This window comes from Spermophilus citellus, assembly GCF_964194105.1.
Source record: "Spermophilus citellus genome assembly, chromosome: 7".
NCBI classification, from domain to species: Eukaryota; Metazoa; Chordata; class Mammalia; order Rodentia; family Sciuridae; genus Spermophilus; species Spermophilus citellus.
This window is the reverse complement of record NC_138188.1, coordinates 136,477,462-136,502,974: the sequence shown is the minus strand read 5'-3', so window position 1 is coordinate 136,502,974 and position 25,513 is coordinate 136,477,462. Positions and strand designations below refer to the sequence as shown.

Genomic DNA, 25,513 nt, shown 5'->3' with positions numbered 1-25,513 from the left:
TTCAGTTCTTTGTTGTTTACACTTTAAAATACTAATACAGGTTCCTTCTTAATAAAAAGTGGCACAAAATAAAAAAAAACACTAAAAAATTTCATGGAAATGTAACTTACTAGAATAAACATTAAGTTATTGCTATGTTGTTTCATTCTACAAAAGAGTTGGTATGACTTATGAGCTGCCTAAAAATCAAAAGTGGGATTCATAAATAAAGCAATTGTGTTCAGTTATTCAACTAAATAATGGAAAAACTCAACTTCATCATCATGGAGATGTTAAAGCTCATCTTGTTCTGTCATGTTTGTAGGATCTCGACTCCGCCAGGAAGATTTTCCCCCACGGATTGTGGAGCACCCTTCGGATGTCATTGTCTCTAAGGGAGAGCCCACTACTCTGAACTGTAAGGCGGAGGGCCGACCAACACCCACCATTGAATGGTACAAGGATGGTGAGCGGGTGGAGACCGACAAGGATGATCCCCGGTCGCACAGGATGCTTCTGCCCAGCGGATCCTTATTCTTCTTGCGCATTGTGCATGGGCGCAGAAGTAAACCTGATGAAGGGAGCTATGTCTGTGTTGCAAGGAACTATCTTGGCGAAGCAGTGAGTCGAAATGCATCTCTGGAAGTGGCATGTAAGTGAACATAATGAACCTCATATACACATTGACGTTAGTCTTAGAACATTTTAATTGTTTCTCATAGATGCTTAATACTGTCTAAGAATCAGTGTACTACCTAATTTCATTTTGGCTTCTCCAAAGAAATCTGATTAAAATAATGTAAGAGGTATTGAGACACATTTGTTGATATTAAATCAATGTGGAGATTGTTCTCATGTTAAAGGTGGTGATTCATGATGCTGCCCATATTTAAAATTTGTATTTTTAATGGGAGATATAACCAAGTATTAAAGTTGGCTATGTTAAAATTAAAGTTGCAGTGTGACATGACATCTAATTCAAGGTATAAATTCAATATCATACCTATTTTTGGTACGTGTATATTATTTGTGAACATATATGTGTGTGTGTGTATATATATGTGTATATATATCTGTATACACACGTGCATATATGATATATAAACTAATAAACTATTTAGAGGTTTAATATATACACATATGTATGTGTGTATAGATATATATTATATATATGTAAAACTTCTGAACTGTTCTTAGGAATAATTTCATATAGAATGAATTGTGAAGAAGATGGCAATAACTTTTCCTAAAAAATATTGTAATCTTCAACTTTCTGGTTTTAAATAGGTCTTCAGAAGATAAGAGAATTAAGGAGTAGAACTGGGCTGGGAGTGCTGAGTAATAGCTCCTGGACCAATGTCTTTAATTAAAGTTAGTAATGGTGATCAATCACATGCTACATGGTATCCCACTGGATTACAAAGGTTGTATATCAGAGTATTCAATTTTTTTAAATATAAAATTATCTTTACACATGAGAGCATCTTTGATAAAGAAAATCTTACTATTTCTTATTTTGTTGTCCTGGTGGAAGCCTCCTTTCCTCTGATTTATAGTTTCTACCATAAAACCCACTGATGCTTAAAGTGTGTCACTCCAATTGGAAAAAATGTCACAAATTCCAAGATCTACTTTATTTTGTGTGAAAAACCTTGAGATATGAACAATAGAATCTTAACTTTTAGTGCCATTTTGCATTGGACATCAGATATTTTTTTCCAAAAATACGATACCACAAAAAATAAACATGTGGCATTGTAAGATATATGAACACATGTAGTTTTAGTGAAATATACAAACAAAACCTCAAGAATGCAAATATTCCTAACTTTTCCATTTGTGATTTTTTTAATGATCCTGGGGATTAAAACCTGGAATTGCTCTGCCACAGAGGTACATCCCCAACCCTTTTTATTGTATTTTGAGATCAGATCTCAATAAGTTACCCAAGTTGGCTTCAATCTTGTGATCTTCCTTTCTCAGCCTCCCAATTAGCTTGTATTCCAGGTGTGTGCCACCACTCCCAGCTCCATTTTTATCTTTTATTTCTGGAACATTTCAAACATATTAAAGTATTTCAACGTAAAATTCTATTGATATCTTTCCCCTGTTGACTGCTTTATTGTCAATATGACAGGCATTATTCTCCCATTTTGTAGGAAAAGAAAATGAAATCTATGGTGATTTAATGACTAAGATGCAAACTATAAGCTATAATGGGAAATCTAAGACAAGGTCCTGAATCTTCTAATTTTTAAATTGAGGGGATTGTGAGATTATATATATATATATATATATATATATATATATGTAAATATATATATGTAAATATATATATAACCATTGTCAGTGGTGTTTAACCTGTTTTACATAAATGAAAATAAGAAGTTTTTTTTTCCTTTTATGTCCCCAGCAGCAAATAACTGCTTTAAATCCTCAACTAATTTTCGTTCCCCAAACTATGTTTATTTAAACTAATTGTCTTATTGTTGGTTACTCATAGATTTCTTTTTTTTCTCTGAGTCTTAGCTGTGTTAAAAGTGCAACCCATACACATGCATGTTTTATTTTTGTTTCATCTGAAAGGATTACTGTCTTTCCTAATTGCATCATTAATAATGAATCAAACTTTTTCAGAAGGAAAAAATTTAAACCATGATTCTTTTTCAAGTAACTTGACAGTAGCGTATTTTATTTTGAAATAAATGAGCTGTAGAAATGCTTAAATTTACTTATGATCTAGAGAAGTAAATAAGAAGGCTTCCAAACTGGATTTAGTTAGTGAATAATATTCTTTCTTCTAGTGTCATGTCAGTTCATGCCATCTGAGGTAACACAAGATCAAATAATCTTCATTTATATGTTGCTTAGTGCTTTCCATGAGCTCATCAGTCTTCTTATGTAGCTCATAATACATATTAATATGCAAATTTGGGTCAAGGAATTGTGATTTTTTGATACCTATTGGTAACTAATTATTTCATTATAAAATGATGGAGGACTAGCTGAAAATGATATCAGTGTTTGCCTTTATATTTTGTACTACTCAACTAACTGCTCAGTCATGGTGCATTCAAGTCCTTATCTGTTAATGGAATGTGGATAATCTCTAAAAGAGGTGTTAGATTATAATAAAGAAGAAGAGATATTCCAATCTATTCTCAAATAGCACACAATCTACTTGGAATAATGAAGTAGATAAATATGAAGTAGATGAATGTAGATATATCATTACAATGAATTAAATGAATGAAACATAAAGCCCATTATAGAAACAAGTAAAAGATACTGTGGGAACCCAGAGAGGAAAATATTTAATTCTTCCTAGATAAATTATTTTAAGAGAGGATTCTGGCTGTTACCTACAGACATTAAAAAAAAGAAGAAGAAGAAAGATTCTAAGAGGATATATTATTTGAGCTCTGATTTGAAGATCAGGTGAGAATGTCTGGGATGTAACCTGAAATGGAAGAACATCCTGGTAGATAAAAAGAAAAGTATAAAAGAACACTGGGTGTTTGGAAAACTGCAGGGAGCTTGATGTGAGGTTGGTGAGCAGAATAAATTGGGAAGGTAGGCATAAGCTGATTCATAAAATGCAGACTTTTTTTTGTTTTGTACAAGTATAGTCTTTAAAAACTAATTGACAATTATATTAAAGGGATGATGAGTAAAGTCTGAGAAGAGTTAAGCAATTGTTAAATAATTCAGAGAAGAGTTCATCTTAGATTTTAAACTGAAAACTATAAAGACTGATGATAGGAGGAAATGCTTAGAAACACATTTAGGAATTAACATTTTTAGTAATTAACATTTTATTTCATATCACTTTATGACAAATTTGGGAAGATTGAGTGTGATTCCCAGATATTCATTTCTGCTGACTGTCTGCATATGTAGTCCTACTATCCATAGAGACAGGATATGATAAAATAACCAGTGGACACAAGGGATAGTTGTCAACTTTAGCTATATGGTTTAGCATGCCAAGGAGATGTCAAGGGAAAAATTTCTCACATTTCAATAATGAACAAAATTCTGGAATTGAGAGGAGAGGTCTTTTCCAGGTAGAGGTTGAAGAAATTGGAGTGGGAAAAGTAAATGTGAGTTCTCAGGCAAGCCATATGTAGGGGAAACAGTTGATAAAGGTGGACATCACTGCTTAGTACTCCTGTATTTAATGGGGAGCAAAGAAAACAAGTACCAGTGCAGGAGACTCGGGCTCAGAAGAGGTATGATAAGATATGGGCAATGAAGTGACAAGAAAAACAAAATGCATTTAAGAAAATACTTGGTGGACTCTACCTAGTACCAAGTACCAAGAAAGCACCTGTGGACTCTAGCACTGGAGACACAGATCACAGCAGTTGAAGAAGGACTAGGTAGTGGAGCTGGAGTGGCAAATGATGTCTGTTCTTTCAAGGCTGCAACTCGGAATGGGGTGTGTGAAAACTAGGGTATCTCAACATCTGCAATTGCCTTTAGAAGTTGGATAATTTTGTATTGTGGGGGCTTGTGTTCTATATTGTAGAAAGTTTAGAGGCATCTTTGGCCTTTCTCCATAAGATGTCAGTAAAATTTTTCCTCAACAACAGTTGGGAAAACCCAAAATGTTGGCAGATATTGTAAAATCTTTCCTGGGGTACTTCAGACAGGAACCAGGGCTCTAGGTGTAAGCATGAGATCAAAAGTATCCTATTACCAGCAGACCAAACTTGTCAAAGCTTTTACTGTGAGATGATTATTGATAAAGAAAAAACACTATGGAAAATGTGTGACTCCCTTTGCCTCTCCATACTTTCCTTTCTAATTACAAAAAGACTGAATTTTGCTCTAGTATGATATGTGAAATATCATTGTCTTGATTGGGCAAGTGAAAATCAGCCTGTTCTATCCTGTACCATATTCATACACTTTTCCTTTTTCCTTTAATGTATAGTTAGTTTTATGTAATGGAACGATGCAATGAAGATAAATAATACTCAGACTAATCATTGCAGTGGAAATTTAAATTGCTTACCTCTTTGTTGCTTTTTTCCCCCCTTGGTTTGAGGGAAATAAAAAGCAATGCAGAAAATGCTTTTCAAATCACTTGAACTCAAGAAAGATCTTTAGGTAAAAAGCAACATTTGAATAGTTAGAAAATAAGAGTTGCAGGGGCCACAAGCAAGAGGCCTGGCACTGAAGAAGTTAATGTGCAGTGCTCTGATGGGACCACCAGGAAAGCCAGGGCCTGGCTGGGGCAGATAGGGTTTCAGCTCCAAACAAGTGCTCTGGTGTGTGTGTGTGGAGCAGGAGCACAAGTGGCCCTGGAAGGAGTGCGGCTGTCCTAGATACAGCCAGAGTCAGTGGCAGCCTCTAGAGATAGCAGCTGTAGCCCCAGGTGGTAAATATATGACAGCAGCTTGATCTATCGACCAGGGGAAGAGGGGTTCTGGCCTAAATTAAAATTCATGAAAAATTGATGAAGTCCCCAGATTATTTTTTCCGTTTCCTTTCCTCAGCACTATGCCAGTGCAGAGAGGAGAGATTAAATGAGGTACTGAACGTGTTCGTGGCAGGAGGTTGTGGTTCAAGGGTTAAGGGTCACATAGAAACCGATCTTTTTTTTTTCCCCCTGTTCTTACTTCTAAAGCAAAACACAGGAACTTTTCAGGTTAATTGTGATTCACATTCGCTTTGCTTTGATAAATAAAATGACAAACTGTTCCAAAGTTAGCTTTTGGTAGACTACAAAAGACAGAACAAGCATAATCCTTAATTCAGTAGGGCAATAAGAAATAAATTGAATTTCATGACTGCAGGGTAATTCCTTTCTTTTATTTTTTCCTTCCTTTTGTTTTCTGTTTTCTTCATTTCTTTCTATTTTTCTTTTGTTATCAAGGCCCGTGCTACAAGAAAGTCATTTAGAGAAGGAATAGGTCTTGCATTATTTATAGGTCACAGATTGCTAGAATAGCAAAGCCATGGAACACTCTACCAACATAATGACCCTGTTTGCTTTAAATCCAAAATGAAATTGATGTTTTGTCTGTACAAGGAATAGAAGTTACAGAAGTAGACTGACTTTAGTGTGAGAGGGCAAATGTGACACTGAAAATGAACATAAGGTAAATAGATTCCTTGATGTCTTCAAGTTGATAAATATGCAATTTTTTATGTTTTTATTTTATTTTGGCTGTAGATAAATTTTATTCAGACAACAACTTTATTCTTATTTGAGATATAAGATAATTTAAATTGCAAAAAGTTTAAGCCATGGAGACCATTAAAAAATCACATTATTGTGATATAATTACATGCCATATTTTTTGCCCATTTAAAATATACCATTAATATTCTTTAGTATATTCACAAAGTCCTGTAACCACCACTGAAATCTAATTTAGAATGTTTCAGTTTCTCTCACTGTACCTATGCTCAGTCAATTCACATTCTTTCTGACTATTCCTGCCCTAAAACTAAGCAAACTCTAATCAATTTTCTATATCTATAAATTTGCTGTCTTTCAAATTTAATATATGGAATCTTTCAATCTGTGTCTTTTATGACTGACTTCTTTCCCTTGGTATTAATGCTTTCAAGGATCATGTCTGTTATGGCATGTAACAGTACTTCATTTCTTTTTATGGCTGAATAGTATTCCACGGTATTGATATACCACAATTTGCTTATCTATTTGTCAGTTGGTGGACATTTAAGTTGTTTCTATATTTGCCTATTATGAATTATGTGGCTATGATTAGTATTTTTAATTAATTTTAATTTGGTATATATGATAGCAGAATTCATTTTGATTAATTGTACATAATTACAGCACAACTTTTCATTTCTCTGGTTATATACAATATAGCATCACACTGTATGTGCAGTCAGTATTACCTAGGGTAATAATGTCCATCTCATTCCACCATCTTTCCTGCCCTCATTTCCCCTCCCCTCCCTCCCTCCCCTCCACCCAATCAAAGTTCCTCCATTTTTTCCATGTCCCCCATTATGGATCAGTATCCATAGATATGATTATTTAAAAAAAATTAATATTATTTTTTTAGTTGTAGAGGGACACAATACCTTTATTTTGTTTGTTTATTTTTATGTGGTGCTGAGGATCAAACCCAGTGTCTCACACATGCAAGTCAAGCACTCTAGTGCTGAACCACAACCCCAGCCCTAGCTGTGATTATTTTTGAACAAGTTTTTATGTGGACATGTGGTTTCATTGTTCCTTTTTATTTATTTATTTTTCCTGCATTAATGGGGATTGAACCCAGAAGCGCTTTACCACTGAGCTGCATCCTCAGCCATTTTGATTGTTTATTTCAAGACAGGTCTCATTAAGTTTCCCAGACCGGCCTCAGACATGATTCTCCTGTGTCAGCCTCCTAAGTGGCAGGGATTATGTGTGTGTACCACTGTGCCTGGTTAGTAGGGTTTTATTTGAATATTCTCTGTGTCTAACTCTCCTCTTAGTGTCAAGCAGGCATGAACATATCTAGTGTTTGGTAAATGTTACTGAATGGCTTCTGTGGTGGCCTCCCTGTGTCATGTCCATCAATTGGGATTCCATTAATTAAAAATATCATCAAATATATAATTATGTGGAAACATTGAATGTCCATAAATTTTCTATTTTTTTCCTTTGACTTACTCATTAAATTACAGTAGGTGAAAATTGATAGAGTAAATCCTTGAGTAACTTCTACTAGACTATTTTAACTAAGTTGGATAATATTCCTGTTTACATCATAGTTTCATTGAAAGGGGGCAATTTTCTGACTTTTAAGGAATTATCTTTTCTGAGAATAACCGACTCTATATTTTCCATACCAGGCTACTTCATGATATTTTAACTTTTTTTCCCTTTACTTGGGTGGCATAGAATAAGAAATCATGAGTGATTGTAGTAGATGTTCATTAAGGAAGTCCAGGAATGGGAAGATAGAACCAGCTACCACTACTCCATATCTTCGTTGAAACACATGTATGCAAACAGCCTGTTACCTGCATACATGGCCATAAGCTGAACTCAAATTGGTATTTAGAGATTTTGATCATGGGAGAGAGAGAAAGAATATAATAACAATTTGGGAGCAACTGACTTTTTCATAATTTTACTACTTGCGTTTGTGTCAAGAGAGATTTCAGAATTTTTAGTGGTGATATGGAAGATGGGGAGAGATACATAAGTGACTGAAAACTTTCATAGCTCAGAATACTTTGCATAAGAATTGGAATGTGTTCCTTGGGCTGTTTTGTAAACATGCCTTGTGATTTTTTGATATTTCATTAAATGCTTTCAAATATGATCTTACCTATGATTTTCACAAATAAAGAAATAAAAGTTGCTATAAATAAGGAACAAACTTGAACTTATGATCTATTTAAATAAGTTTAATACCATATTTTCATATCAGATTCCTTTTAACTGGTTAAATTAACTGTGTCTAAACCCTGTCTCAATGTAATATTCAAGTTGTCATTTACTGATAAATAGTCTGAATTAATTAATTGTGGGGAAAGCACATAAATGAAGTGAAATCTTGATGTCATGTAGCTTTCAAAAGTTTATTCCCATTAAAGGTACAAGTCTGGACTTTGCAAACATAAATTCTAGAATGACAGAATAACATAATGATGTGAAGAAGATACAAAGACAAAACATGTTTAGGTCTTCATAGTAACTAATGTTAAGGGAAAAAAATGGTATAATGTTTTGGACGGTTTCCTACTATTAAATCTTTGATTTTTAAAATTTATACTGGTATGTACACACAGTTGATTTTTGCTGAAAATGTATATAGGGTGACCCTATACTTGAGGTGTGTACATTTATGCAGCAACTCATGAGCTTTTTTTGCAAGATGTGTGTTTCAGAAAGATGACAGTTTTCCAATTTTTTAAATTGAATTTTTCTGTTAATTACAATACACATCCTTCCCTCCTGCAGCAGCCCCCACAAGGTTTCTATAGTTACTTGAAGGAGGTTGTACTTCCTTCATGCATGAGTCAAGTGTGCATTATGAGCTCTTCAAAATATTGAAGTTACTACAGCGGGGTTTTTTTTCCACTCTGGACATCTTTTTCTGTGTAGAATCTGTACAAGTCTCTAATGTAATTGGCAGGGAATGAGGTTCAATTACAGTATTGACATGTTCTCACCACTACACAATATTGGAATTGGGTTGTTTTTTTTTAAGATATTCAAAGATGAAGACATTGCCAACCACCCATTCCTTAACTAGGAGATATAATATATTTTTATCAACTGGAGAAAATTCAAGCAAGAATGAGAGGCAGGTGTTTTAATAGTGTGACAGATAAACAAGCCTACAACCTGTTAAGGCCCACTTGGATTTTTTCTGTTTTCTTTCTTCTCCTTCTCCTTCGCAAAAATATATGGCACTGAAAATAGCCCTTGGTCTTTTATTCATTGGTTACTTTAATCCTGTTATAAAATTCCCCATCATAAATTTAGCAAGCTGGGCTGAGGTTGTGGCTCAGTGGTAGAGCACTTGCCTAGCATGTGTGAAGCACTAGGTTCTTGGTACCACATATAAATAAATAAAATAAAGATCTATTGACAACTAACTCCATTAAAAAAAAATAGCAAGCAAAGATATTAGGCTGGCTTACAGACAGCAAGAACATTTTGATTGATTGCCACATGGAGTAACATCACAAATAGGGACTTGTCATTGGGTTTTTATTAACATCCCATGGAGAAGGAGCTGTCCTTTACACAAGGACTTCTTTCCGGAAATCAGGTATTTTTCAGAGATACAAATACTTCTTAGTACTTATGATGGCAATAATTACTTTTCTGTGTGTTGTTATCTAAACATCTAAGTGTAGACCAAGATTTTGGAAGAAACTTTATCATGGGAGAGAGAGAAAGAATATAATAACATAAAAACAAAATGGAACTCTTTCTATAGGGCATATTTGAGGTAAGCCATTTTATATGTCTATAAATCTGTGTTCCATATTTTCCTTTTTTATGCTTTCTTTGATTATTCATATTGAGTGAGGACACTCAATGTTTTTCCTTGAATCAATTTCAAGGAAACAATGGTGTGTCTTAATTTTTATTAGCAGAAAGGTTTTTAAGTGGCCCATGCCTCCAGTGGTGCTTGTATTACATGGGGTAGTCTCATCAAGTGACAACTAACATTCCATTCTGCATAGGGGCAGGCCTTCAGAGAGGGCAGGTCACACAAGTGGAAAGGTGTGGAAATGTTTTCAGATGAGTTAGAGTGAAGGATGACATTAGAAAACTAGAAAGAAGTATAAAGGCAAAGACCTGAGGTTGTAGTTGATTAGGTTTGGAGGAAAAAGGATATAGTAGTTTAATTGGAGAAGTTATATAGTAAAGTACAAGGAAAGAAATTAGAGAGGTAGACTGGTGGGGACTAGACATTAAAGAGTTTGTACTTATCCTGGAAGATTTCAGGGAGCATCTTTTGATTTGGGTTTGCCTACCTGGAAATGAGGAATAAAAGGAGACATGTGAAACATAGTGTGAGGTAGTTTGGAGCAAGGAAGAGTGTGGAGGGGTGTTATGGTTTAGATATGAGGTGTCCTCCAAATGTTCATGTGTGAAACAATGCAACATTGTTCAGAGTTGAAATGATTAAATTATGAGAAGTAAGATATGATTAGTGAATTAATCGTCCAGTATGAATGAACTTGGCAGTAACTGTAGGCTACTAAGGTGTTTCTGCAGGAAGTAGGTCACATCTTTGGAGTATAACTTTGGGGTTTATATTTTGTCCCTGGTGAGCAGACCTTTCTTTCAGATTTCTGGCTGTCATGTCCTGAGCTTTTTTCCTTCACCACAACCTTCCACCATGATGTTCTGCCTAACCTCAGGCCTAGAGCAATGGAATCGGCTCACCATAGACTGAATTGTTAAACCATAAGCCAAAGTAAACTTTTTAAAATTGTTCTTGTCAGGTCTTTCGGTCAAAGCAACAAAAAACTCACGGAAATAGGGAGGAAGAGCTCCTATATGTTAAGTATGACAGGATGAGGGCTAATTAAATTGATGAATTGAGTCCATATTGGGAAAAAAAGAAAATTGCATTTCAACAAAGAATTGACAGGATTTTAAAATATGAATTTGTAGCTTAAGAGAGGATATTAATTTAGTGCACTATATTTTTTTGGGGGTGGGGGAGTACCACAAATTGAACTCAGGGGTACTCCGCCGCGGAGCCACATCCCCAGCCCTATTTTGTATTGTATTTATAGAGACTGGGTGTCACTGAGTTGCTTAGTGCCTTGCTTTTGCTGAAGCTGGCTTTGAAATCACGATCTTCCAGCCTCCACCTCCCAAGCTGCTGGGTTTACAGGCATATACCACCGTACCCGGCTAGTGTGTATATTTTTGTACAATATCTTCTCACTGTTGTGTACTCAGAGAGATGCTGCAATACAGATAACTAAAACAGACCAAGAGTTGATCAATGGGAATACAGATTTAGCTTTTCAGGATGGTGTTGTAGAGAACTATTGCACAGCAAGGTGAGTATACTCAACATGACTGAACTTGACACTTCAAAATGGTTTAGAAAGACTATTTTATAATATTTTTACCCAAACTAAAAACAGAAACAAAAACAAGATGTGACTCATGTCATCAAAGAGTGTCGAATAAGATGTACCGAATGTGGTCAGTGATCCTGGGCTAGGAAGGGCTGCCATGCTGGGTGAATACAGAGGAGAAAGAGGCTGACTTGGGCAGAGCAGGTGGAACAGGTGAAATGATTTGCATATGTAGACAGTGAGCAATAATCATTAGTGGTGGTGGGGGGTAGTACCAGAAATTGAACTCAGGGGCAGTCCGCTACTGAGCCACCTCCCCAGTTCTATTTTGCATATTTTTTAGAAAGAATCAGGCTATGAGTTTCACAATCATTTTTTTTCAGTTCTCAAAATATCTTTAAGATTTGGTTAATATTATTTTCTCTACGTTATATCTGAGACATAAAAATAACTTGCCAATTTTTATCCAGAAATTAAAAAGGGTTCGAATTAAGATAGACCTGGCTCTCAAGCCTGTTGTCTTAATCACTATGCTAAGCATCCTCAATGATTCCTTTAAGCAAACAAACAAGATAATTTGGTACTTAGAAGAAATCATTAGTGTTTGTTTCCAGTATTTTAGCCAGAGATCATTATGCAATTGCATGTAAACAATGATGATACTGGACTAGATATAGTATGAAGCATTGTTTTGGTGCTACAATTCTGTGATTCATGGGATATTAATGGGGAAAAACAATAACAACAGATAGAGTAATCTTTTCTATTTTTTTATTTAGTTATATATTGACATTTGAGAGCTCATTAGTTTATTCAAGTAATTTGATTTTCTCTGTACAGTTCCTAGTTGTCAAATATCAGTATCAGGAAAATCCATCACTTTCAGTTCTTATTGACATGTTTGCAGGCCAAAGCAGCTTGGAGATTAAGAATCCAATTTATAAGATGAGTCATCTATCATTTAATATCTAAAGATAACTTGACTAAGTTTATAAAAAAAAAAGGAGGATGATAATAGCAATGATACCCTAAATACCTTATAGTGTTTTCTGAGAGCACATTCATGTGTATTATTTCAAATTTTTTGCTGTATGTGCTTATAAACATTTGCTGACTGATACTTCCTAAGTTCAATAAAGGGTATCATTACCATTGGTCAATTTGGCTTTCAAATTACTATAGTTATGTAATTTTTAAATTTAAATAAATGAATCAAAAGAAAAAGAGAAAGGATTGTCTTTAACAAGTGATGCTGAAGCAGTTATTTATCCATAGGCTAGTGAACTTTAACATAGACCTCACCTATTATGTAAGAATAATTCAAAATGGATCATGAACTTAAATGTAAAGTGTAAAAATATAAAATTTTTATAAGGTAACATAGGAGAGAGGCTTCGATGTTTAGAATTTGGTGAAGAGTTCTTAGACATGATATCAGAAGCACAAAACAGAAAGGTAACATTAATAAATTTGACTTCATTAAAATTTGAAAGCTTATTTTCTGAAAGATCCCATTAAGAAGATAAAAAAATGAGATTTTTGGCGGGAGAAATATTTGCCCACCACATAGCTGATAAAAGACATATCTAGAGTATGTAGAGAGCTCTTAAAACTCAATATTAAGTAATACAATCCAATTAGAAAATAAGCACAAGGAATAATGAAACTTTTCACCAGAAAGGATATATGGATGGGAAATAAGCACCTTAAATGATATTAAAATCACTGGCATTATGGAAATCCAAATTCAGATTTGAATACCAAAGGAAGCTATATAGTCCTAAAACAACTAAAATTGGAGCACACAAGTAATCCCAGCAACTCAGGAGATGGAGGCAGGAGGATTGCAAGTTCAAAGCCAGCCTCAGCAACTTAGCAAGCCCTTAGCAACTTAGTGAGACCTTGTCTCAAAATAAAAAATGAATAAATTAAAAAAAAATTTAAAAAGGGCCATGGATGTGGCTCAGAGTCTGAGTCCTGGTTTTAATCTCTGCTACCAGAAATTTTAAAAAAGGAAGAAAAAAGTGTGACTTTACCAAATATCAGTAAGTTTGCAGGAAACTGGATTTCTCATCCATTTCTGGTGAAAATATAAAATGTACAGCCATATTGTAAATTAGTTTGACAGTTTCTAAAGGTAATGAATCAATATTTCCATAATATCGTTCTCTTCCTGAAAACTTATCTCAGAAAAAAATGTAGGTCTTATCTACACACAAATCCTTGTGCATAATTTTTTTACCAATTTTATCTGTAATAGCAGAAAAACTGGAAAAGACTAAAATTTGCCTGAATCAGTGAAAGATAAACAAACTGTCCTATACCCATATTATGGAATACTACTCAGCAATAAAAAGGATTGAAGTATTGGTATATGCAGTTTCTAGGATGGGTCTCATGGGCATTATGCTAAATATAAAAATGCAATTTAAATGGATCAAAAAGATCACTATGGAATGATTCCATTTACATAACATTTTAAATGACAAAGTTATAGTAAAGGAAAATAGATTAATGGTTGTAATGTGTTAGAGATGAGAAGAGAGAACTGGTTGTGACTGTCAAAGGACACCAAGAGAAATATCTTTGTGGTGAGAAAATAGTTCTGTATGTCAGTTGTGATGGTGATCACATGACACAATGAAATAGAACTGTACACATGTACCAGTGTAAGATTCCTGGTCTTGCTATACTATAATTATCTAAGATGCAATCATAGGAAAAATGTGGGTGACATCTCAGAACTCTATTTGCTACTCCCTGTGAATCCATAATTGCTTCAATGTAAGAAGTTTAAAAAGTAGTTGTCAAAAACTTACTCGTCAAAGTATCCTAAGTAGGCATCAATGATAAAATGACATTAAGAACTGAATAGTTTATTTTATAACTTGTGAATATTCAAATGTTTTCCTTAAACATTGATGAATTCATATTTTCTTTAAATATTCATGATCTGTTTAAAATTCACTTGTTCATGAATTCACTCTTTGAAATTCATAAATTCAACTTTTCAAGCATTCTATATACAGTTCTGTGATTTATCTTCCTGTCTTTGATTTTTGCTTCTTCATGATTTTTTGACTTTGGCAATAGACTTTTTTTTTTCTAAGAAGAGGAAGTTAAGGAAAGAGAGCAGTAATTATTCATGAGAGCTAAATAATAATGTCTGATATATAAGTTAATGCATAGCGTTCATTAGATAACTATCAATTTGTTTCTTAACCTCAACCACCTTGATAACTCAAATCAAGGAATGCTAATCTGCTAGCTCAGTTCCAAATTCAGTTTAAATTCCCCATTAAAATTGGAATGGCATTAAAAATCAAAGATTTATGACCATGATAGGTAGGAAAAGGTGAAGGAATTGAGATTATTGATCTAGGGGCAGTGAAGACATCAGTAGTTCCATAGTTTTGACCAAGCACAAGACCTGTCATGACAGAGAATGAGTTTGTTATACATGACCTGAACAGAAAGAAAAGGAACAGTGGAAGGAAAATGCACATTTTGCTTCAACTGGGCAGTGATTGTGATGTGTGTTCTTCTCTTGTATCTTAAGGAATTATAAACAAACCACAGCCAATAAGATGTGGTCAGAAAGGAACTTAAAAAGTTATAAACAGTTCCATATTTTGGTAAAGCTTTGCCATATGTATTTTCTCTAAGGAAAAATTAATCTCTAGGCTAATGAAACCTGAAACAAGTGTTAGTATCTGGTGTCCTGTTCAGTTGAAAACTTATTCTTATCACTATTCTTATTCACAAGGAATTCCATAAAGTAGAAATACTTTTCTTAAATTTTATATTATCATGCTGTATGAATAATCCTTGGAAGAATTTCTTTTATGTGTACATCTTACATATCTTATTTTGAAATCCTTTGAGATTATAAGCAATTAAATTAATTGCATTTTGTAGGCCAACCCCTCATTTATAACATATAATTCCCCAGGACCCACATGTCCAGATTCAAGAGCAGCTTGATGGAAAGGCTGATTTATTTCTGTTTTCTAGCTGTATCTGCTTTGAATATTCTTAAAAGGAGGAGGAAAATGTTGTGTTTAATATTCATATAGGATTTTCTTTTAAAAGCAGCTTCTATCAAAAGCCTACTGTCAAATAGGACTACCTATAAACGGGTCAACTTGTGAAAAGCTTTCCTGAGTACTTAGTTTGTTCTTTGGGATTGATGGATAAGCTGATGGAGTCTGAACTTCAAATGTGTATGTCATTAATAGAGATGTAAGAATCTCAATTTGCTTTGTCTTTTCCTTTCCTGACACATCATAAGGAAAAGCTTTACTAATGAAGTACCCAATGGTAATAACCCATTATATGCTAGACTCTCTTTATATCAGATGACATGCAAATGAACTGTTCTATTTCTGTGGAGAAAGAGAGACAAGGAGTGGTCTAGTTAATCATACTTGAGGGCTGCCATAGTTGTCTTCTGGGAAATATTATCATTATTCATTCTTATTTAAGGGTCCTTACTCTGTGCATAAGAAAATCTCCCATTCATTTCATTTGGGTTTGATGTTAATTACGGGGGCATTAATGGAAGCTTTCTCATAAGAAATGAATGTGGGATTAAATCGGGGGGGGGGGGGGGGAAGGAGAAGAAGCCACAGCAACCTTTGTGAGTCAGGTCACCATGAAACCATGTGTGTGGGAGCTGGCCAGTTGGGGGAACGTTAAGAGATCGTCCATGCCTTGTTGTTCAGATAGATAAACTGAGAGAAATGAAATGACTTAATCAAAGCTCCCAGCTGAAGAGACGCAGGAATGAGATCACAAATGAGGGAATCAGTTTCATCAGACAGCAATGTAGGGAAGAGAGAGTTCTGGGAATTTAAGAGATCAGGCTCTGGCTCTTTTCTATTATTAACTAATTCTGTGACTTTTGGCAATTTTTAAAATCTCTCTGGACCCATTTTTTTTTTTTTTTTTAGTTTAAATGGAGGAGACTTGACTAGGTTGTTCATCCTCCCCAAAAGGGGAAATGTAAGCAAAACATACATGGGGTAAGTGTGAATTACTTCACTAAGTTCATTGTGAAAAAAGTGTTTTGAACATAATATCTACATTTTGCTTCCAGAACTTGAGAGGCACCAACCTTGGATATCACATAAATCCAACAGTAGTCTGTGAACTGGCCTTTCTCCTTGTCTGTGAAAATACTTTTTTCTTATTCTGGATAATATCTCCATTAAAAAAAAATTCTCCTGAACTCTCAAATTGACAACAAGTAATTGATAATATCATGAGGGCAATGAGTCTTTTCCTTAATCTTATATGTCTTTTGAGGAATTACTTGATCATGTATCCATGTATACATAGTCTGTGTTCACCTTATGACAATGTAATTAAGTCATTTTTCTTATTCAGTCAAACATTCAGGTCGAAAGTAAATGGTTTTTTGAAAAATTATGTACATCCTGGACTAGTATTTCTAATGTAGTGACTTTTAATGTGTACAAATACAAATTTTTCATGATATAAGATTTTTTCTCCAAAAAAGGCCAAATAATGCAAAGAAATTATTGACTTATGCATTTGATTTTCATTTGGTATAAAAATATTTGATTACAAAAATGCATTCTATTAAAATATTTTCATCCAAATAGCATAATTTTATAAATAGCAGGGTTATATTAAATAGATATCACATTTGGCTCATCTTTTTTTTGTCCCATCTTTGAACCCATAATATCTGAACTGTGCAAAGTCTTTTCCAGCATAAATGTTTTTGTTAATTGATTTTAAAATTTTCTTTCATTTGCGTAATATTTTTATATTATTTTTCTGATTATATACAATATGTTTCTAATTTAGAAATGCCAGAAACTACAGAAAAGTTTTAAAAAATATATTGCCATTAGAAATTTAAACATTAGTTTGCATTATGTTTTTATGTAATTAATGGCCAACAGTATTGTTTATTAAAAAAATGGACAATCTTTGACATAGTCAGTTTTGTTTAATACATAAATAAAATATATTAATGCTACACATATAAATAACTATGATTTGATCAAATTGGATAAGACTGATGTAATTGTTAATTTCTCCAAAGAATATTAGAAAACTCATATCTTGTACGTATTCTCTAAAAATAGATGTAACTAAACTTCAAATTTGTCAAATAATTCCTTCCAAATTCTAGCATTGATGTATCTTGGAATGTTTCATGTATTGATCCTAGTGCCAAATACTTTATAACTCTGTAGAATAACTTAAAATCATTATCTTTCTGGCCATCTGGAAAAATTGACTTCAGTACTGATATTGTCATATCATTGCTAATACTTACCTTCTCCACCTTGAGAAAGGCACATATAATAGGCCTGAAATTTTACATGGTAAAAGTTAGCAGGATAATTGTTAATTTGTGGATTAAATAGACTTTTATGGTTCCCTTTAAAATGTGCACTATTCTTTTGCTTTATATTTTTCCCAATAAAGTGATATTTCAAAGTAGGCAGAAAATTTAGAAGCTTCATTTTTATAAGTGATATCAGTTCTAAAAAATTTGGTTTATTTTGTCCAAGTAGTCTTATTTTACCTATACCAGATTCCTCGGTTGGAGTGACCTTTGGAGTGACTGGTGTCTTGAGTGATGTTGTTAATGAGAAATAATGACATCATGACCCTGACCCCTTCATGGCCCTTGCCCCTCTCATCCATCTTCTTAACCCTACAAACTGTGAGTCACTGTGTAGAATCAGGATTAAACAAGTGTGAATAAACAAGTTCAAGAGTTTTCTGCCATGGCTGCTTGTGCATGGCAGTGGCAAAGTAAGACACTGAGAAGTCAGTGCTGAGAATGCTTTTTGTGCACCTCCATGAATCTTGTTGGAGAAATCTTTACTGTTTATGGTCAGGGCAGTGCATCTAATCTCCTCAGCATGCTCCTTTCCTGGACAGTGATGGCGGTTGGCCTTTATAATCACATAGCTGTTGGCACATTCAATGAAAGGATAGTTGATGTATCACTTATACAATGTCACATGTTACTAAAGCTTTTATCTCATTAACTGTGATTAATGTTGTATGGCATGGGCTTGTCCTGTAAGTGTTCATATTCAGCAAGTTTTAATCCCTTAGTTGGCTTGATGAGGGAAAGATGTTTCTTTTTAAAGATGAGAACTTTATCTCAGGGACTAAGCAGCCTCATTTGCAAATCACCAGTTCTACATTGGGCCTGACAATGTGTGACATAGCTCTTCCTTGGTTCTTTCCCCATTATGTCCTTCAGTGTGTTATCATTGAACATGAGAATGTCTTTATATAACTGTGATGCAACGGAAACAGATGAACAGTTGTCTTGTGTAGAAAAGAACAGAAGGGATGCAGGACTTAAGGAAGAATATGATGTAATTTCTTGGCCTAAAAGTTGCTTTTTAAAATATGATTTCCATTGAAGTTAGATAGAAAGGAGTCGAGGCACAGGCTATAGATACTTTCTTGCTTTATCTACTTTTGACAAGTCCTTTCCCTTAGCCCTGGGCACCATTTGATAAGTTGACCAGTCAGTGATTAAACATATTTATTTAGTTCAATGGGTCAGAGCTATTGCGACAGATAGAAAATTACTGATGGATTATCAATTTCAGCACCTCTGACATCTGGCCTCAGAGTAGTCCATCATTGGAGGACTCATAACACATTTAGTTAGACAATAACATGCTCAGCTACCTGTGTGATCACAGAGCGAGATATTGGAAATATCTTACTCTGAATTAATAAGACAGATCACAGAAATTAGAAGTGTTTTGCACTTGTACTTGAAAAAAGCACCCAGTGATGTCCTCTGTTTGCAGCAGGAATGAGAGCTGACTTATACGTTCCATGTTTTGTTAATTTTGTGTTGTTTGTTTTATAAATTTCCTTAGCAAGTAACTTTTAGATTTGATGAGATGGTTATTGGTAAATACTGTGGAGACATCATGAAATATAACATGATTAGTTTGTCAAAGTATACTATTTTAAATGCTTTAATGAATTAAAATAAGTCTTAAATTTTTGTCTACTGAGATATCAAAATGACCAACATAAAAAACCAGATCGAAATACCTTCTGTTCTAATATTTTAAATAAAAAACAAGATTTCAAATGGAATTTATGAGACCCCTTTTTAATCTTTTTTTTATTACAGTTGAATGTTTCTTTTACACTAAAGTAAGTCTGACTAGCATAAGTTCCTTACGGTAAAGGCCATAAGGAAACATGGAAATATATTTTATTTTGTGTATTTGACTAAAATGTATTCTAGTATAAACAACATGGAATTCAAAATAATCTCATGACTGGTCTTTGAAACAAATGATTTAGGTTAGTAGTTTGTTTTAAGGTATGTTCATGTCTTAAAAAAAAAAAAAAAGTGGCCGCACACTTTGAGAAATTAATAGGTTGTGACAGATAATTATCTTTTGGGGGCTTTCTTCTCATTTGTAATTCTTTCCTGAGATTATCCCCTTTATCTTTATATACCATGTGCTTAACGGCTTACTTTATGATGAGCCCACATTTAATATTTATGTGCGCTGTCATAAGAGTATTTGTGAAGCTAATGGGCTGGGGATGTAGTACTGTGGCAGAGTGCTTGCCTAGCAGGCATGAGGACCTGGGTTCAGCCTCTAGCACCACCTAGGAAAAAATTTAAAAAAGAATATTTGTGAAATTGAAATGAACTTATTTCACACCTTTTATTGAATATCTAAATTGATAATAGCTTAGAAATAATATCCTTTTTAACAAAATGAAGATTGAGCTCTTTGACATTACAATTTTTGTTTTATTCACAGAATCTATACCAGTGCTATGTGCTATAAAATTGACAGGGCCTTTGTAATGTCCAGCTTTTTACAATGTGATAATAACTTGGCACTATTATAGGTCATTATGGGTCATTATTTATTTCCAAAGACTCCTTGATTTAAAAAAATTGCAATGAGATTTCTTCTATAATTCTGTGGACATCTTCAGTGGTTGGCTAGTCTTATTCAGCTTATCTCTTTTGACAAATCTGAGCTGGCTTGGAAAATTCTTGGATGAACCTTAGTCATAGGATTCTCTCTGGAATCTAGAAATTTTGCTGAGAAAAAACTGCTATGGATATTCAGATAAGACACAATTAGAAAATGAAGGAGACAAATTAGGATAGGAGTTAGATTTGAAAAATTCTTTTGAGCAGTCACAGGGAAGCCATTGTAACATTTTCCCTTGAAGAACAACCCTTCTATTAGAACATGACACATCTGTCATTGCTTTGAATCCTTAAACAAGATGTCTAGTCTTCAATGCTTCTTCAGACGTGTTACCCTGTGCTTTTAAAATCGAAGATGCTCATTATGTACCCTGTATTTTGATTAACTGTTAAATGCCAAAATTTTCCTTTTGCTTTTACTGTATACCATTTACTTCCCTTTGAATTAACATGTATTTTATTCATTTGCAATTTCTGGCAATAATAAGCAGGTCAACAGATATTTCCATATAAAACAAATAAACAATGGAGAAGTGATATACCTTATTTTGTAACAGACAACATAGTTTAGGCAATTAGCATGAAAATTTGTTGTCCCATCAGAATGAATCAAATTAGATGAAAATATTCATTAATGTGACTTGATATGCATCAGGGTTTCTTTGGATAAAGGAGCATGATATGTTAAATTGCTAAGTGCTTTTTTAGAAAGGGATTTTGTTTTCTGGTACCTGACAGGGAGACTTAGAAATTAGCCACATAATACCCGTGACAGCGCCTTTAAAACTGTAAAGATCTCTAACAGAGTGAAGTATTTTCATGTGGTGTGAGTTTGTTGCAACAGACATTGAAAGGGTGAGAATGCACAACAGTCTTATTTCTAGAGCTTTCTCTGTTGACAGTCTAAGAATTATGATTTTGTGAAATTCATTTTGACATGTAATGATTTTTCATGCAAGGACATTAACATTGGCCAGTTTTGTATATTAAAATGCAATGCAGGAGGACTCTAAGAACTGCAATATTTAAATGCTGCCTTCCACATTGATCTTGAAAGCTTTGAATCAGTAATTTTGAATGACTTTCATGATGGACTACTTTTTAAAAAATCCACCCTATTAAGCATCAGTGATTTTTTTCACTTCTTTATATATTTGGATTAGTGTTTTACATGGTCAACAACCTTCATGTTTCATTTAAATCTCATTCTTAAGCATTGTGATGAACAATGATGGTAAAAAGTCAGGGAAAGCATGATTATTTAAAGTTGTAACATGCATTGGCATTTATCCCATGATGTCCAGTATATACATTCTTCCATACTCAGCATATTTTGGAAAGATGCGGAAAATCACAAAATCAATGACATTAACATAGTAAGCTTTCCTTAGCTTTGGTGATCAAACAGGATTTATGTACTGCGGGATTTTGAAAAATTATGAAATTTCTAAAATATGTGCTGAAAAGATTCTAATATAGTCACATTGTGCTCATGGTCTGGATTAATTCATATTTTAAAACTGTGAAGGTGGATTGGCTGCACAAAAGAAGGAAGGAAAGTTTGTCTTTATTTTGTGAATGTATAAATACAGTTTTTATCATTCTAATGTTGGCAAAAATAGAATTCAATGGCATAGCTGGAATTTCAGTGATAGGAATTAGATTTGATGAAAAATCAACTTTGCCACCCAAGAGTATTGCACTTCTGTGTATTCAGAATATTAAAATTTGAGCTAAATCCAAATGCTGTCTTAAAAAGCAAACAACAAAACCAAAAAAAAGGCAATTGAACAGTTTTTGTACTGAATTTGAGCAGGCAGTAGATATACATTGGCATTATACAACTATTCTTGAACCTGGCTTTATTTGACATACTCCTTAGAAATAGTAAGCTCCCCCCAAAAACTTATTAATCCATATTTGGGCAAATTAACTGGGGAAACAATGTACATGTTAATAGTATAATAATTCTGACTTGGCTATATGCTTAATCTTTGACATTCATTTTGGATTCTTCTGAAATTCCTTGATATTCTGTCACAATAATATTTTGACTAAAAGATGTTTTACCGTCCACCCATGTCAATCCTTCACTGGTTGAAATTGAGTCAGGAATGGGACACCCTGATGTAAGTATTTTCTACTTGACTCAGTTAAGCCAGATTTATTCCGTTTGTTGTGGTTAAGCCACCATGCTCTGTTGAAAATCTTTCCTAAACGTATTATTCTGTATTCTGTATAAGTCAGAATTGCTTGTATTATTATGGTCTCCTAGGGTAATGATTCTGAATGTTAGTTTTCTTTATATTATAATATATTGTGTATACTATGATATTCCACAGTAAAAAAAAAATCAGAATCCTTCATGAAGTTGAGCACTAATTATGTTTTGGAAACTTTCATACACCATTTCAACTTCACATCAAGCCACTGATACTTAGGACATTACTTTTATTTTTTTCTTTATGAGAAAATTGTCAAGTTAGAGTTTTTTTCTTAAATCCTTCCCCCAGTGAAACATCTACCAAGAGAGAATTTTTAAATTTCCATGTGTGAGTTCAATGACATGAATTTCTTTCTATTTAGAATAGTATTTGGAAATGGTGGATATAAGGAATTCTTGGTATTGATCTTTGTGCTACCAGCAATTCTTATTCTTGACAGACCAGAATCTTGGTTTATTTAGGTGTGACTCTTGTTTTATGTGTGAAGTGGATAACTATTTATGATACTGAGGAGTGCGTGTATTTATATGTATAAAGAGAGAGCAAGAGGGTTTTACTTATTATTTAGATCCCCGACTATGTAAAGGTAGACCCTTTGCTTTATGTTCACAAATATGGTCTACCTGCATAAATTTGGCTGTCATCCATACAGATATGTAAGTGAGTAAGCATGGCCCAGGCAAGAAGTCAAGGTTACAGTCGTACAATCACTTATGCGGATTAAGATAGTTAATATTGTAAATTCTTCATTAATTTTTATATTCAAAGAAAATGTAGAAATTCACACAGGTAATTTGGAAGCATGTTATTACTATACTATAGTAAACTCATGAAGAATGGCCATTCAAAAGGCTCAAGTCCAGTCAAATGTCTTTTTTATGGTGATGACAACATAAAAAATGAAGCATGCCTCACCCAAGGCTTCCTTCTCAGATCTATCCACATGTGCTGTTGTGGTAATCTTGTGAGCACTGAAGTATTAAAACAGTTTTGTCTTGTGTTCTTTCATTCTGACAGGCCTATGACATAATGTCGACAAGCCATGTCTGATAGATTCAAAATTAAAAGTGAATATCCTGTCTTTTTTTTTTTTTCCTTACGTGCACCTAATGGCCATTAAGTCAATGTGCTATTTTACTGCTTCCAGCAAACGATATTCCATAATAAGTCTGGGAAGAGCTTGTAAGGTGTGCTTTTTTTTTTTTTTTTTTTTTTTTGTTTGTTTGTTGTTGTTGTTTTTTTTTTAAGGCTGTTAAAGATTGTTTGGTGTTGGCTCTGGTGTAGCCCAGTAGTAGAGTGCTGGCGTAGCACCAAGTATGTGTTAGGCACTGGGTTCTATTCCCAGCATCCTCCACCCCCAAACACCCAACAAGATTATTTTGGTATAAACTATATTTGCTACTAAAAGAGAAGAATGGAGAGGAATCAGCAATGACAACAAAAGCTAGTCAAGGATCTGAACTCTGAAAAGCAGTTTGCCAATGAAGATATTAGCCCTGTGCATGTGATTTGATATTTACACAATAAGATTAACCAGTTTATTTTCACAAACATCCAAGTGCCATTGAAAAAAGTATAGGTGGAAATTTAAAATGTTCAGTGATTTGATGTTTAGCCCAACATGACATTATATGGTCCCATTAAGAAAGATGACGAGCTGTGACCAAGACACTACCTCCCAGGCATGCCTTTGTTTTGGCAGCTTTCTCACTAAATCAAAAGTTTTGCATTGATGGCTATATAATTTAAGATGATTTTTAAATTGTTGCTTTTAGAAAGGCATGTGAAAAGAACTTAGAGGGCTTAGAAACAATTGAGCTTGGCTGTTAGAACACTTATCCACTATTTGGCTCTTTTATTTATTTAATCAATGAAATACTAGACTAGTTATGAATTTAGCTTGTTTTGATGGATAGTCAGGTATGGAGTGGGGCTTGTTCTTGACTGCTTCTATACTAATTTTAAGAATTAGGCATATGCATATAAAACTGGCATCAATTTCATAAAGCAGGCAAGAAAGTGATAAACATGGGTAATGTTATAGGAGAGCAGCTTTCTTATAAACTCACAATTGTGTCTAAAACTCATCTGTGTAAGACATTTGAAAACTACTTTCTTGAAACAAAATCTTGCCGGAAACCCTACAGTTCGGGATCCAGACTGAATATAAGCAGAGTGTGTCTGAGTCTTCTTTCCTGGAAACTACAGGATTGAAATGGTTCCTTCTATGTTCATAGGGTCTAGGAGGTTTGAGGTAAATGTATTCTAGAGAAGCTAGTGTATACTTAGTTTGTGATTTCCCTGGAAGGGAACGTGTTTTTATTGAACTGGACAAAATTGGAAAAATTGGAAAAGAGGAAAATGAAGCATAATGCAAACAGAATAGAAAGAACACTGGTGAAGGCACAAACTTTGAGCCAAGAAGGAGCAGTGGTTTTTGAAAGACTGTGAGAAGACCAGTGTGACAGGAACAGAGTACTATTACTGACTTCTGAAGTCAGGTGGAGCCCCATCAATAGGAACTGCAAATGCCAAGCTGAGGTGTATGGAAGAGTGTCTCTGAGGCAATATGTATATGGTTAGGAACAACATGGTGGAACACACATGGTGGAACGTTTGGTGGAGTTGTGGGAATGGGTTACCCAACAAAATAAAATTGAGCCAGGAGAAGAAACTGGAAGTGTCTTTGGTATTATTGAATTTACTTTTGGTAAAAGGAAATTCTGACTTTGGGAACAGAAGTATGGTTACTTTTATTTTAGTCATAAACTAAGAA

General features: G+C 34.0%; 1 protein-coding gene across 1 annotated transcript in view; it reads left to right on the top strand.

The window, feature by feature from the left end:
• ROBO2 (roundabout guidance receptor 2) overlaps positions 1-25,513 on the top strand; it is a gene marked incomplete at its 3' end in the record, with an annotated part of 571,084 nt that overhangs the window by 56,262 nt on the left and 489,309 nt on the right. Inside the window, exon 2 of the mRNA XM_081301980.1 lies at positions 305-631. Within this exon, the coding sequence (XP_081158106.1) occupies positions 305-631 (327 nt within the window). The remainder of the gene's footprint in view (positions 1-304; positions 632-25,513) is intronic.